Source organism: Tursiops truncatus, chromosome 18 (genome assembly GCF_011762595.2).
Source record: "Tursiops truncatus isolate mTurTru1 chromosome 18, mTurTru1.mat.Y, whole genome shotgun sequence".
NCBI classification, from domain to species: Eukaryota; Metazoa; Chordata; class Mammalia; order Artiodactyla; family Delphinidae; genus Tursiops; species Tursiops truncatus.
In genome coordinates, this window is record NC_047051.1 from 75,668,832 (window position 1) to 75,682,886 (window position 14,055).

At 49.3% G+C, this 14,055-nt stretch overlaps 1 protein-coding gene across 2 annotated transcripts in view; it reads left to right on the forward strand.

Moving 5' to 3' along the window:
• Positions 1-14,055, forward strand: part of COL4A2 (collagen type IV alpha 2 chain) — a 176,592-nt gene that overhangs the window by 47,423 nt on the left and 115,114 nt on the right. For both annotated transcript variants that reach the window (XM_033843344.2, XM_073795406.1), the window contains exon 4: positions 7,275-7,355. In XM_033843344.2, coding sequence (XP_033699235.1) covers positions 7,275-7,355 — 81 coding nt within the window. The remainder of the gene's footprint in view (positions 1-7,274; positions 7,356-14,055) is intronic.

Sequence of the window (14,055 nt, forward strand, 5' to 3'; positions counted from 1 at the left end):
GACATGGGGAGAAGTGGCAGTGAGCAGTTCTCTCTGTGTTTGGAAGCGGGGCTGCTCCCCGGACACCTGCACAGGGTACCCACTTTTCACCGGGCTGCCGAGGAAATGCTTTTCCTCTGTGCCCGCCGCTGCGCCATCCCTGATGAAGGCCATGTGACAGCGGCTCCTCCTGATGCCAGCGGATTGCTCAAAGAGGATGCAGGACAGCAGTAAGTGGGACCGGGCGCTCTCTGAATCCTGCAGCCGCTACCCTTGATCCCTACTGCGACTCTTCCCTGAATTCCAGTGAGAAATGGCAGAGCGGTCTCTGCAGGCAGCCAGAGAGCCGGTGGCCCAAGGCGGAAAGTCTCTCCTTGAATCCGATAGATGCCTGGTTCAGGAAGCTAGAACCTGGCTTTGCGTAGAACATTCCATGACTTTTGTTCTCCCAGAGAAGAAAGACTCCCCGGGGAGTCTAGACCATGCATCTAGGGTGATTTGTATGCCTGTAGGATGAACTAAAGCCTGTGCAAATAGATGTATTTTAAAATCATTCTATGAGGTAGCGCCTCACACCAGTCAGAATGGCCATCATCAAAAAATCTAGAAACAGTAAATGCTGGAGAGGGTGTGGAGAAAAGGGAACCGTCTTGCACTGTTGGTGGGAATGTAAATTGGTACAGCCACTATGGAGAACAGTATGGAGTTCCTTAAAAAACTACAAATAGAATTACCATGTGACCCAGCAATCCCACTACTGGGCATATACCCTGAGAAAACCGTAATTCAAAAGGGTCATGTACCACAGTGTTCACTGCAGCACTATTTACAATAGCCAGGACATGGAAGCAACCTAAGTGTCCATCATCAGATGAATGGATAAAAAAGATGTGGCACATATATACAAAGGAATATTACTCAGCCATAAAAAGAAATGAAATTGAGTTATTTGCAGTGAGGTGGATGGACCTGGCGTCTGTCATACAGAGTGAAGTAAGTCAGAAAGAAAAGCAAATACCGTATGCCAACGCATATACATGGAATCCCAAAAAAACGGTCCTGATGAACCTAGTGGCAGGGCAGGAATAAAGACGCAGACGTAGAGAATGGACTTGAGGACACAGGGGCTTGGGAGGGGGAAGCTGGGGCGAAGTGAGAGAAGCATCAACATATATACACTACCACATGTAAAATAGTTGGCTGGTGGGAAGCAGCCGCATAGCACAGGGAGAACAGCTCGGTGCTTTGTGATGACCTAGAGGGGTGGGATAGGGAGGGTGGGAGGGAGGCTTAAGAGGGAGGGGATATGGGGATATATGTGCGCATATGGCTGATTCACTTTGTTGTAAAGCAGAAACTAACACAGCATTGTGAAGCAATTATACCCCAATAAAGATGTATAAAAATTTTTTTTAAAAAGTGTACTGATGCCAAGATTCAGACAAGGCTCCTAAGAAAAGAATTCCCATATAGAAAGCTAACCCAAAAATCTCTTGTTCAGACCTCTCCATGTTGCCCCGGGAAACCATCTGTTGCATTCCATTTGAGTAGAATATGATCCAGGCTTTCTAGAAAATGTATCCTATGGCCTTACATTGCCAGTTGGCTCCTAAGCGTTCCAGGCCGTTTCCAATTCCTAGAATTTCTAATCAGCGCAGCAATGCTGGCTACTAATTCGGGACAGGATAAAATTCAGCAAAAAAAAAAAAAAAAAGTCTTAAAAGGATGCTTTGAGTAAAGAAAAGAGAACTCACATTTTTTGGCACTGCGATTGATTAGAAGCTCAAACTGTGTCCTGGGTGCTCAGAGCCACCCTACTCGTGCCCCAGGGGGCAGGGGGCAAAGGATGTCGAGGGCTGGCCCTTGTCTAGGATGGACATGCCTGGGTCCACATTAGGCAGGGACACAGTGACCCTGCAGGAAGTAGTACTTTTCTTCCACTGAAGAGATGGCTCAGTGGTTTGCAGTTGCCTCATTGTCTAGAAGCAAATTCCCCTTTCTCCATGCCAGCCTGTTAGCCTAGCGCAGTGCTCCAGACTTCATGTGCTTACCTGGAAATCCTGCTAGAAAGCAGGTTCTGACCCGGGAAACCTGGGGCGGGGTCTGCAATCCTAACTAGCACCGAGGCGATGCTGATGCTGCGTCCACACAGCAGGCTGGGGGTAGCGAGGGTGTAGACGGAGCAGCGGCGTGTCAAGCGCGATGGATCGCCTCTTTGACGCTGTGTCTGAGCCCCCGCCTCTAATCAATCAGCCTCCGTCCTCTCCCCATTCCCCTCCCACTCCACTCCTTCGCCAGTATGGGTTTTCTTCCTATTAATTGTTGCAAGGATTACTTCCCCTTCATCTCTTCCAGGTGCAGCTCAGAGACGTTCCTGGTCTGCTGGGCTTCTTACGTTTATGCTGCTTCTCTCTTACTTCCCAAAGCTTCTATTTCACATTGAGTTTTCAAAACTACTCCTATCAGCTCTGCAACACTTTCTGAGATGTCAAGAGCTTACCGTGATGTCAGAATTCATTGTCCCTTATCTCCACTCAATATTCTGTAATGACCTACATGGGAAAAGAATCTAAAGGAAAGTGGATATATGTATAACTGATTCACTGGGCTGTACACCTGAAACTAACACAACATTGTAAATCACCCCTACTCCAATAAAAGTTAATTTTTAAAGAATGGAAAATTTTTGTAAAAAAAGAAATTCACGTTCTTCCCCCGTGTCCCAGCAGGCTAAATTCCTCTGCCTTCCCTGGAAGGAGCGGATGAGGCCAGTGGGGCTGGTCTCTAGTCTGGTGGCGGAAGAGGTGGCTGCCAGGATGGGAGTGTCCTCAGTGATGCTCGTTCATCTGCTGACGGAAGTAACGATTCATCCCCCTGGTGCCCCTCCTTCCACAGTTTGGAAGTTAGATCCATGGTCTGAAATGATCACGCATCTTGGTAGCAGCGGAGATGGTTCTTGGTTGAGAAGTAGGATTCAGGATGTCCCAGGCTATGGGCTGTCTGTCTTGGACGATAAATCAGCAATGAGTTGAAATGGAGTCCTGGCCCGGAAGCAACGTGGGTGCATCCTAAGGGTCATGAGAAGGGTGGGTTCCAATTCGCTGCAATCCTAGCTGCTCCGAGTCCTGGTGATAACGATGCTGGGCTTGAGGGCTGGCGGCTCCCCGTCTGTCCCCACGGTTCCAGCAGCAGAGGCCTTGGGTTACCCGGCAGAAGGTCAGCCTCTCAGGGTGGGCGCGCACGGAGGAACGGGGCGCAGCGCAGCGCAGGAGAAAGGCCGGCACTCAGTCCTCTCTGTCACCAGGCGTGATTTAACATGTGGGGCTTCCTTCTCTCGTATTCACTCCGAACTACCCCCTTCTTCATGGCACTTGCCATAATTGAAATGATGTAGGTTTCGTTCTCGTCTGCTTGTTTACATGGTCTCTTCCCCACTGTGTACCCGCGGCCAGCACCGTGCATCACCCAGAGTAAACACTGGAGAAGGAAGGAAGGGAGGGACGGAGGGACGGAGGGAGGGAGGGAGGAGTGAACTTGCAAAGTGAAAAGGTGGATAAATGATCTCCTTCCAGCTGCCATATGTGTTTGGAACTGCGAGTTAGGCTTCCTTGGCTGACGCAGTTGAAGGAAAGTGTTTCCCTGAACGCTCCGGGCTGGGAAGTGTGTGCTGAAGGTTCCTCCGGGGCCCGGAGGCTGGGTGGGTTTCTGTGTGACGGTGGGGCAGGAGGAGCCCGTGCGTGTTGGATTCGAGCATTCTCCAGGGATGGGAGTCCTTGCAGTCTTCACGAATCTTCAGCAGCATTGGTCCTACGGGGCCGTGAGCGCTCGTCTGCGCTGGGATGAAGGGTGTCCAGACCAGGGCGAGCGTTTGGCCTGCTCGGTGAATAGATGGAGCTGGTCCGTGACAGTGAGTCTCCAGGAGCCTCCTGGCCCTGGGAGCTGCATCTCCCACTGAGATGCTGGACACTGACCTCGGTGACCTGCAGGGGAGCTCAGGGAGAGCTGCTCCCGGAGTATTGCTCCACACCGTGTGACCGACGGGGATTCGGACTTGAAGTGAGGAACTAATGGAGGATTGAATTGATGTTTCTGAGAGAGCTTGGACCTTTCGGTGAAATCATGCCCTCCTGGAAACTCTGAAGTTAAGGTGTGAGCCAGGGCCAGCTTGTCATCTTGGAGGGTGGGGGGCGGACTCTTGAGGTGGGTGTGAGGTGGGGAGGAAGCTTGTCACCTTCATTAGGAGCCGACAAGAGGACCACGGTCGGTCTTTGAGTCGTGCTGAGCCGTAAACTCGGGCGTGGACTCAAGGGCTTGGGTTGGGCACTGGTTGGACTGTGCTTTTTTTTGGGGGGTGGGGCTGGAACACAGACGCAGGACCCCACGTAGCACTTCAGACACTCCTCATCCGAGGCCCTCAGGAGGGTATATGTACCTTGAGAATGTTCCAGAGCCCAGGTCCTGTCGGAGGAATGCCAAGGCTCAGCCTGCGACTTGTTCAGCCTCTGAGAGATGTCTGGAGCACTTGCCCCGCCCTAGTGAAGTAAATACTTCTGTTCATCCTGGAGACCTGACATTCCAGAGGGAGGTACTTAGGGCTCTTGTCGCTGTTGGAATTCTTCCGAGCCCCTCTGTGGGCTATGTAAGATGCCGATGGGAAACACGCACGGGAGGGCTGGAGTTTCCATGATGGAGATTGGCTTGTTGGGTGGAGGGCTGCTTCTCAACAATGTCTCCCTCACCTCCTGTGTCGGGCCATGGGCACATGGTTGAAAAGCATCGAGGCCAGGAGTTTTCAAGCCTGTAAGTCTTAGTTCCAAAAGCGGAAAAGTGCTATTGAATTTTGAGCGGGTTGTGAAGAACTCATTGCTATAACTAAATCCAGTGCATGTCCTAAACCTAGAACAGAAAGTCTGTTAGATCGATTTGAAACGATTAAAGTCATTTCAACCATTGATTTATATACAGGGATTTGGCAAGTGGCTTTAAAATCGAAATTAAAAATAGTGTGTGAAACACCAGATGGGGAACAGGGGCTTACGCTTCACCCTTCAGCCTGAGGAGTCCCCCTACCCTTTCCAAACAGCTGGTAAATGAATTATGATTGTGTGAGCCAGGGACACCTTGCCAGGGCACCTATTCGCGTCACGGTCGTACATGGTGCAAAGGACAAATGCGGCGGCCCATCCAGGCTCCTCTCACTTTGGTGCTCATCGTCACCCACACGCCGATGGCTTGGCACGGAGCTGGTTGTAAAAAAAGCAAATATGCCAAATTGTGGGATTTAGACATGAGCCCCACTGAAGTTAAACACTGAAGCCATAAAAAAAAATTGGCAAATACCTTGTATCGTATTTGAAGGGCATGAAAGGATTTTATCCACGTTTGCTCTCACGTTGTGGAGCTTGGGCGTTCCCATTGCCTTAGGACAGAAGGATAACCAAGAGGTTCAAAAGGCTTTAGAGGTGCTGGTTTCTTTAAAGGGTTTGAGATTTTCAGATTTTTTTGAATTCTTCAAAGTAGTGACTGATGCCACCGGTTTTAGATGAGGTAAAGAATGATAATAAGAACAAAACCTGTGAAACTCTCAAATGAGACCTCTCGGTAGAAAGTAGTTAGCAAAGGAAAGGGATGTATCACCTCTACAGAAAGGACAGTGCATTGCTGATGAGGTCTAAGGTCAGCTCTGGCCAGATGGTGTTGAGTCAGGGTTTACTCGTGTGCCCGCTAAGGTTGACCGTCCAGGAAGCCTCGTGCCGGTAGGAGCTGCCGAGGTGGCCAGGCGGCCCCATCTGCACCTCGACGTGAACCTTCGGGAACGGGGAAGATGCCGGCAGACGTGCTAACACAAACAACAGGCAGAAAACTTCAGAGGGAGTCCCCAAGTGACCCCCTGTTTAGTCACTGAGACAACTCAGGCGAGGATGGAGTCGCTATGGTGAAACGCGGTTTTGTTTAAAGCTGGGATGGGTTCTGTTGTCGGGAAGTGTTGTCTGCTCCGTAAGGTTTGGCCGAGTGCTCCCCAGAGCTCACCGCACCCAGGGTCCCCACCGGATGGGCTGCATGGGGGATCCGAACGGTCTGGCCAAGAGTGACGAGCCAGACGGAGGTTCCCCAGTGACCAGCTGTGCTTACTCGCCTGTCGGGGGTGACGGGGGTGGGAGTGGGCAGGGCCGACACTTGGCCGAGCAGAGAGTGGGGAGAAGGCGGCCAATCTGATTGTCATTTCCTACTCAAAATATTTAGTGCTGTGGACACTGTCTGAAAGGAAAAGCTCAGACACGGTCCAATCTCCAAGCCCATCTTTTGCCTGAAATTCTGAGATAGAGGGCAAGAAATAAGTGCATTTTTCCTCGCTGGAGTCGTCCAGCCAGAGAGCTCGCCCAGTCATCCACTAAAGTCATCAAGGAGTTCTATCTCGGTGTCTGATGAAAAGTTCACGGAGGTCACCCCAACCCGACTGAATAAATACTTAAGAGAAGCCTCTTCCCCAACCCCTCCTCTTCGGCACCCTATATGAGCACGTCTCAGGGAAAGGGAAGGGGCGCGGGGCTTCTCCGTGGATGGCGGGTACCCTGTGATGGAGGTGAGGGTTTGTCATCCTACCAGGTGTATTTGCAAATTCTGCCTCCGGATCAGAAGCCCCTTCTCCCTGTAATTCACCGGGACCCGTGCTGTGTAATGGGGCCTGGAGCGCCCTGCACGTTTATCTTAAACCCCATCCTACTCAGCCTTGGACGCCTCCTCCCAGAATCCATCCCCCACCTTGCCAGGCAGAATGAAGGGCTGCTTCCTACGTGCCTGGACTCCTCCTCCAAGCCAAAGGGCTTAACACAGTATCCAAGGCTCACTTCACGTGGGATCCCTGGATCCAGGCAAAGTTCTCCTTGACTTTCGAGCCCCAGGATCTAGCTTGGTGTCTGGCATTTAATAGACACTGAAAAAAGGCTTATTGACCGTAGAAGGTACAGCAGCAAGAGCGACCTTGATGTAAACTGTGGACTTTGGGTGGTGATGGTGTCAGTGGAGGTTCACGGATGGTAACGAATGTCCCGTCTGGTGAGGGATGTTTTCGGTTGAGAGGTTGGGGCCCGGGGGAGCTGTGCATGAAGTCTCTGTACCTTTTGCTATGGACCTAAAACTGCTCTGAAAATTAAATTCTATTTTTTTAAAGACTCACTGAAAGTTTTGAATGAGTAGTTGTTAGAATTGGAAGGGCTCTTAGCACCTGGCACAATGACGCATAGTGTAGCTGCAGTGTTGCGGTAACTTCTCTGCTTTGTGTTTCATTTTTGCAGGGCATGAAGAAGTTCGATGTGCCCTGTGGAGGGAGAGACTGCAGTGGGGGCTGCCAGTGCTATCCCGAGAAAGGAGGATGGGTAAGTCGCAGCACTGCAGTATTATCTTCCTTACACATCCATTTTGAACGAAGTGCCGCATCCTGCCTGGTTAAGTCCTTTGCGTACATTCCTAAGAAATTTAATACAGGCGCGTTCTTTCCCACAAAGCAAACGATAATATAATGCAAAATTGGGTCGATTTATACCACTTTCTTAATACATTGAGAACAGCGTTAACTTTCTCAAGCCTCTTTTCTCTTGTTTGTTGTCACAAATACACGTGTATGCATATAGGTACCCATCATGCAACTGCGTTTTGTATTTCTATCATATATAAGCATACATTTTGTAAAAACACTGCCTCAAGAAAGCATAGTCGCATTTATACCGCAATAGCCACTTAAACTGGAGGGCGCTGCCATTATACCGCTGAGAATCGCTTTGGCTTTTAAAATGATCCCACTCCTTCCCTGAATGCCCTTTATGTAAAGCCCACTTCATAGGTAAGTCAGAGAAAAACGGTCCCCCCAAATGATCACCGTAACACCTGGCAGAGTTTGAAATACGGACCTGATTTTGGGTGTCATACGTTCAATCAAAGTGTAGCCTTTAAAGCTGATGTTTGAGTCTTGGTGTTGCTGATTTTAAAAAGGAATTGTTTACAAGTCTAAGCCCATTTTGGTGTGTTGCACTGTGGGAAGCAGTATTTCGTTTTACATCACAAAGTCTTCTGAGTCCTTACGCTTTGGAATCACGCAGTTCCCTCTAGGACTCATGCTTGTCCAATGCCAGGTAGTAAGAGGCCACTGGGGCTTCTCGCCTGCATTGCCCTGTCCTTGTTGGAACCAGGAATTACAGCCATCCTCGGGGGCTCCAAATGAGTTTCACCAAGTTGAATTCTAAAGTCAGTTTTCAAAGTAGCCGTGCTCCATCCCTACCCACCAGGAGGAAGAGACGTCTGGTTGGAGACCTGCCTCTGAGGTTGGGTGTCATACCCTACATCCTTCCCTACCTGAGTCGCCCCCAAAAGTCAAATACGTAAAAGGCGTGGCAGGGAACCCCTTTATAAATGTGGTGGGCTTATGTACTAACATGCGACTCCCCATTATTTTAGTGGCATAGCTCACAGTTGAGGAGTGATCTTCTGCCAGGAGATCAAAGCTTCCGTCTCCACGGGCTGTGTTCATCGTGACAGTTTCTGCTGTTGTTGCTTTAATAAAGGGTTCCTCTGCTTGGAGTGGGGACTTTATGCTTAAGCAGTTGCTAGTTGAAGATGCTTTATCAGCATTTAACAAGGAGAAGTATTTTTAAATATATGGAAACCGTTCCATGAGACTTAAATTCCCCTGGGGTCCCTTGCTATAGATTTTCCCAGCGATGGTTCTGGGGCAGTGGTGAAAAGCCTGACTGCGGGGCTCTCCCCTCCCCAGCGCTTGGCTAGCTTAGCCTTCTGCGGTCACAAAGAAGGCAAATGAGTGTTGTACAAGCAACTGTGAGACATGCCCGAGTTGGAGGGACCCCAGCTCTGATAGGACCTGCATTCTCCCTGGGATCTGCCAAACAGAGCCCAGACTGAGTAGAAGGGGGCTGGGTCTGTTCTTTTTCAATCTTTATGATTAGTTAACGTAGAACCAGTACGTGAACATAACTCCCATAATGCTTTTGCAAGAACACTGTTCTTCCATAAAGGTAGTTCATTCTGATTGTTTCTGTATGCGATGCCGTCTGCACAGCAGTGGATTCTTAAATGACGCTGAGGGTCTTCTCAAAGAGGTCATCAGAAGAGAATTTCTGCAGGTCCCCTAGTCTTTCTAGTTTAGTTAAGTTTACAGCACAGGTGTTATTTCCTGTCCTCCCTGATTAAGAAAATACCTTGTCTCCGTTTCTACGTATTGCCAAAAAGTAGAAAATGACACCTTCTGGTTAATTTCATTAACATGAGTGACCTAGCATGGGCTTGACTTTCCTTCAGACACATTATCAATCTTGGTCAAACTAAGTTGAGACTTGGCAGTTGTCCGGGTAGTTTGTTCAAGAGCCAGGGCCAGCGGTACCCCACCAGGGGACTGGCCTGCAGGTGCCACTCTCTGGAGCGTTTGGAGTCATGAAGAGAGACGTAGACCCCGTTCCTGGACCCCACAGATCCAACCCCAGTGGTTCTAACTGTCAGCACCCGGGGCTGCCCGACTGATTCAGGTGTGCTATTGAATACTGATCAGTAAGGTGATAGGAATGGCTGATGGTAAGAGATAAGAAGAAAACCCAGTGAGGAGAAATAACTAACCCCATTTATCATTGTCTACAGGGTGAGCCCAGTGTATTACTGAAGATATTTATTGTTAGGACAGTCGCATGTACTTTACACAGTCATTTATGAAAATAGAATGTCCGTGTCCATTCTACGAACCTGGTGTATGTATATTAAATATTTGTTCATTAACAAGTCTGCCCGAATGGGATCCTATCGAAAGCAGAGCTATTTCTGCCCTGCTTTGGGATGGGTAGTATTTTTCAGAAGTCATGTAATACACAAAAATAGCCGTGGGGTGGATTTTGCCACTCCGAGAGCTGTGTGCATAGTTTGTTCTTTCCCACAGCTTCCCCTGGGGTCCCTCGCTGTCTGTTTTCCCCTCGGTGCCACCGTAGCAGCTGTGACGGGGCCTGGCTGCAGAGCCGCGCTCCCCGAGCTCCAGGCTCACTCTGCCTTATATGGGCACGGGGTCCAGTTAATGTTTTCCTCGCCATGGTGACAGCCAACACCGGAAACTGTATGTCACTGGGGAACTTGTAGACTCTACGCAGAAATCACAAAGGTACTGTGGATTCTGGTTCCAAAGGACTTCTCGTCCTAACCGAGAGAGCAAGCTCTGTATCGAGCCAGCCTCCCCGCCCTGGAGTGGCGGGAGGCGCGTTGTCACAGGAAGAGAATTGCGTCTCGCAGACAGAGCCAGCCGCCCCGTGGACCATTCCAGCAAATCGGTAGAGGGGGCAGGAAGGGGGGGAGCTGAGGCCCAGCGGTCTGCGCACCCTTCGCTCCCGGGCCAGCGCTGGGAGGTGCAGAGGGTGCCCTAGCCACACCTGCCAGTTCTCATGGGAGGACAGTGACATCTGGGGCTAAGTGACTTGCTCCAGTCTCAGTCCAGAACCGAACTCGAGCTCTCCGACTTTCAGATGAGTTTGTGTTCCAGTCCAGTAATCTTTTGTGTCTGCACACCTCTGGCCAGATGTTAACCTATATGGAGGAGATTCCAGGGGATGGGGGGAAGCACACAGTCAGAGAAAAGAGGTTTTGCTGTCTTGACTCAAGAGTTGTGATTCTCTAGCCAGTTTTCCAGCCATCTCTTCAGTTGCTTAGTGAATCCAAAAGGTAAATAACTTGAAGAAGTGAGTTAACGTGGTTAGATCTAGAGACTGTCATGCAGAGTGAAATACGTCAGAAAGAGAAAAACAAATATCGTATATTAAGAAATGAGTTAAGACTTTGTTGTTGTTAGAGGGTTTCTACTTCAAATAATCCCTATTAAGTGTACTGGAGTAATTAGAAAGTGTAAGTCCTAATCCAGCAGTACTCCACAGGGTGCTGTCCACAACGAAAGGCAACTAACTAAATTCTCGGACTTTCTCCACCGCTAATGGTCACATACTCGTCACGCCAGACAAAGATGTCCAGCCCCCATATCTTTTTCTATTCTTTTTGCTTTTTTACTGAAGTATAGTCGATTTACAACAATTCAGGCGTACAGCCAAGTGATTCAGGTTTAAATATATGTATGTAAATCTGTATTCTTTTCCAGATTCTTTTCTGTCATAGGTTATTACAAGATATTGAATAGAGTTCCGTGTGCTATGCAGTAGGTCCTTGTTGTCTATTTTAGACATAGTAGTGTGTATCTGTTAATCCCAAACTCCTACTAATTTATCCCTCCCTCCCCTTCCCCTTTCCCCTTTGGTAACCGTAAGTTTGTTTTCAATGTCTGTGAGTCTATTTCGGTTTTGTAAATAAGTTCATTTGTATCATTTTTTTAGATTCTACATATAAATGATACCATATGATACCTGTCTTTCTCTGACTTACTTCACTTAGTAGGATAATCTCTAGGTCGATCCACATCTCTGCAAATGGCACAATTTCATTCCTTTTTATGGCTGAGTGATATTTCATTGTATATATGTACCACATCTTCTTTATCCATCCCTCTGTTGACGGACATTTAGGTTGCTGCCATGTCTTGGCTATTGTAAATAGTGCTGCTATCAACACTGGGGGGCATGTATCTTTTCAAAGCATGGTTTTCTTCGGATATATGCCCAGTAGTGGGATTGCTGGGCCGTATGGTAGCTCTATTTTCAGTTTTTTTAAGGAACCTCCACACTGTTCTCCATAGCGGCTGCACCAATTTACATTCCCACCAACACTGTAGGAGTGTAGGAGGGCTCCCTTTTGTCCTCTTCTTCTTCTTTTTAAAGAATGGTAACATTTTTATTTATTTATTTTTTTAATTTTTGGCTGTGTTGGGTCTTCGTTTCTGTGTGTGGGCTTTCTCTAGTTGTGGCAAGCGGGGGCCACTCTTCATTGCAGTGCACGGGCCTCTCACTATCACGGCCTCTTTTGTTGCAGAGCACAGACTCCAGACACGCAGGCTCAGTAGTTGTGGCTCACGGGCCTAGTTGCTCCGCAGCATGTGGGATCTTCCCAGACCAGGGCTCGAACCCGTGTCCCCTGCATCGGCAGGCAGATTCTCAACCACTGCGCCACCAGGGAAGCCCTGTCCTCTTTTTCTATTCTTTTTCTTCTTTCTTTCTCTACGCACGGTGGAGAGGGAAGGTAGTTGAGCTGCAAGCATCAGAGAGAATTTCTGTTACAGAATTTCTGTCACAGCAGAGTGATGCCTCCATGTGATACAAAGCTTCATAGCATAGAAAACAGGAGAGAGAACAGGGGAGGCATCTGATTCAACAGATAGAGATGCCTTTGCCTTTGTGCATTACCTCACCAAAAAGGTTGTGAAGTTCTCAGATTTTTCCAACCGAGGTCAATTTTAATTCATTATCTCAGTTACTCAGTCAGGTTCCTGTTCCCACACTTTTTTGACCATAAACGCAGATCAGATAGGCGATTTCAACCTTTTAATGGCATTAACCTTCGCAAGACGCCTGTTTTCCTAGGCAATCAGGTATTCAGAAATTGGTTCATACAAAGACCGAGTAAGGCCCAAACATTGAGAATTACTGAGGTGGTTAGACGGCCTGTCGGGCTGCGGTGGGAAAAGGAGAAACCACCACTGTGACTGGTCCCAGAGGTGAACCACCAACCCGGAGGGAGGGACCCGGCATCTCCCCATCACTGTGCAGTCATCCCCCCCATGTTCGCCCTCCACGGGCCTGGCAGCAGGAGCCCCAAGACTGGAGCCTCAGCTCCTGGAAGGGTGCAGTTGACAAGCTCACTCACTTAAGCAAAGGCTGAGAACCGGCGCAAGTTGTGCTTGGCCGTTGCATTTTTTTCATGTAGCTAAGAGTTTCCCACAGTCTGTGGGTCCCTGGACTTGGATCAAAGTATGAGCAAATAATTCTCGACCTCACAAGATTCCTTAAATTCAACAATATAAATCAAAGTGAGAGAAACCGGAGAGAAACGGAGTGAGAGAGGAAGCAAAGTGTGAACACAAAGCTCTCGGAGATGGGTGGTGACGGATGGATGGGGTGCAGGAGACTCAGGCTTTGGCCCTCGCCTGTCAGCCCAGGTAGGCAGCAACCAAGAGATGCAGGAAGCAGACGCGTAGCATCAGGGAAGGGAGCAGAGGGGCCCTGAGCAGCTCTGAACCACAGTCACTGTGGCAATAAGGTCTCTTCCAAGGAGAGCTGTAGTCTCGCTGATGGCGGTATCTTCTGTCGTGCGTCGCTAATCGTAAACCTTACCCTCAGATGTGTATAACTGGGCTGTGGCAATAAAACTGAATTGTTTTCTTTGAAATGCTCAGTATACATCTAAAGGCCGGTTGACCACCGTGGAGCAAAGGGAGATGCTCAGAACATAGATCTTCCAGATGTGTGTGCTGTGTGTGATCTGCCACTCCGGTGGGTTCCCCTAAGCCACATGGCCATCTGTCTCAGCTCTGGGGAGACACGTGCGAGCGCGAAATGAAAACATCAGTGCTGCTGTAGCAGACCTCTTTCCAAACCAGCTGCTGCCTTTCCAGGCAGATGCCTGGTACTGGTCTGCTCGGCAGACCTGACGGAATTCATCGTGCGCATTTTCTGCCCTGTCACAGCCCAGAAAGGGCGAAGAATGATTCAGAAATAGCAAAAACCGCTCCTGGCTTCTGGGCTTGTATAACCTTTGTCGACACATAGCTCTCACCTACTTTCAACATCGTGTGCTTATTTTTAGTGCGTCTCTGGGACGGCAGTGGTTCTGGCTAGCCCGATGCTGCTGTGGCTACAGCCAGCTCCATTACTTGGTTACTTTCTGTGAGGAAAACAGTACTTCAGCAGATGTAGACGATGCCCGCCTAGTTTGTACATCGCACATAAGTGATGTGTTTTGTTTTTTGTTTTTTGTTTTTTGCGGTATGCGGGCCTCTCACCGTTGTGGCCTCTCCTGTTGCGGAGCACAGGCTCCGGACGCGCAGGCTCAGCGGCCACGGCTCACGGGCCCAGCCGCTCCGCGGCATGTGGGATCTTCCCGGACCGGGGCACAAACCCGTGTCCCCTGCGTCGGCAGGCGGACTCTCGACCACTG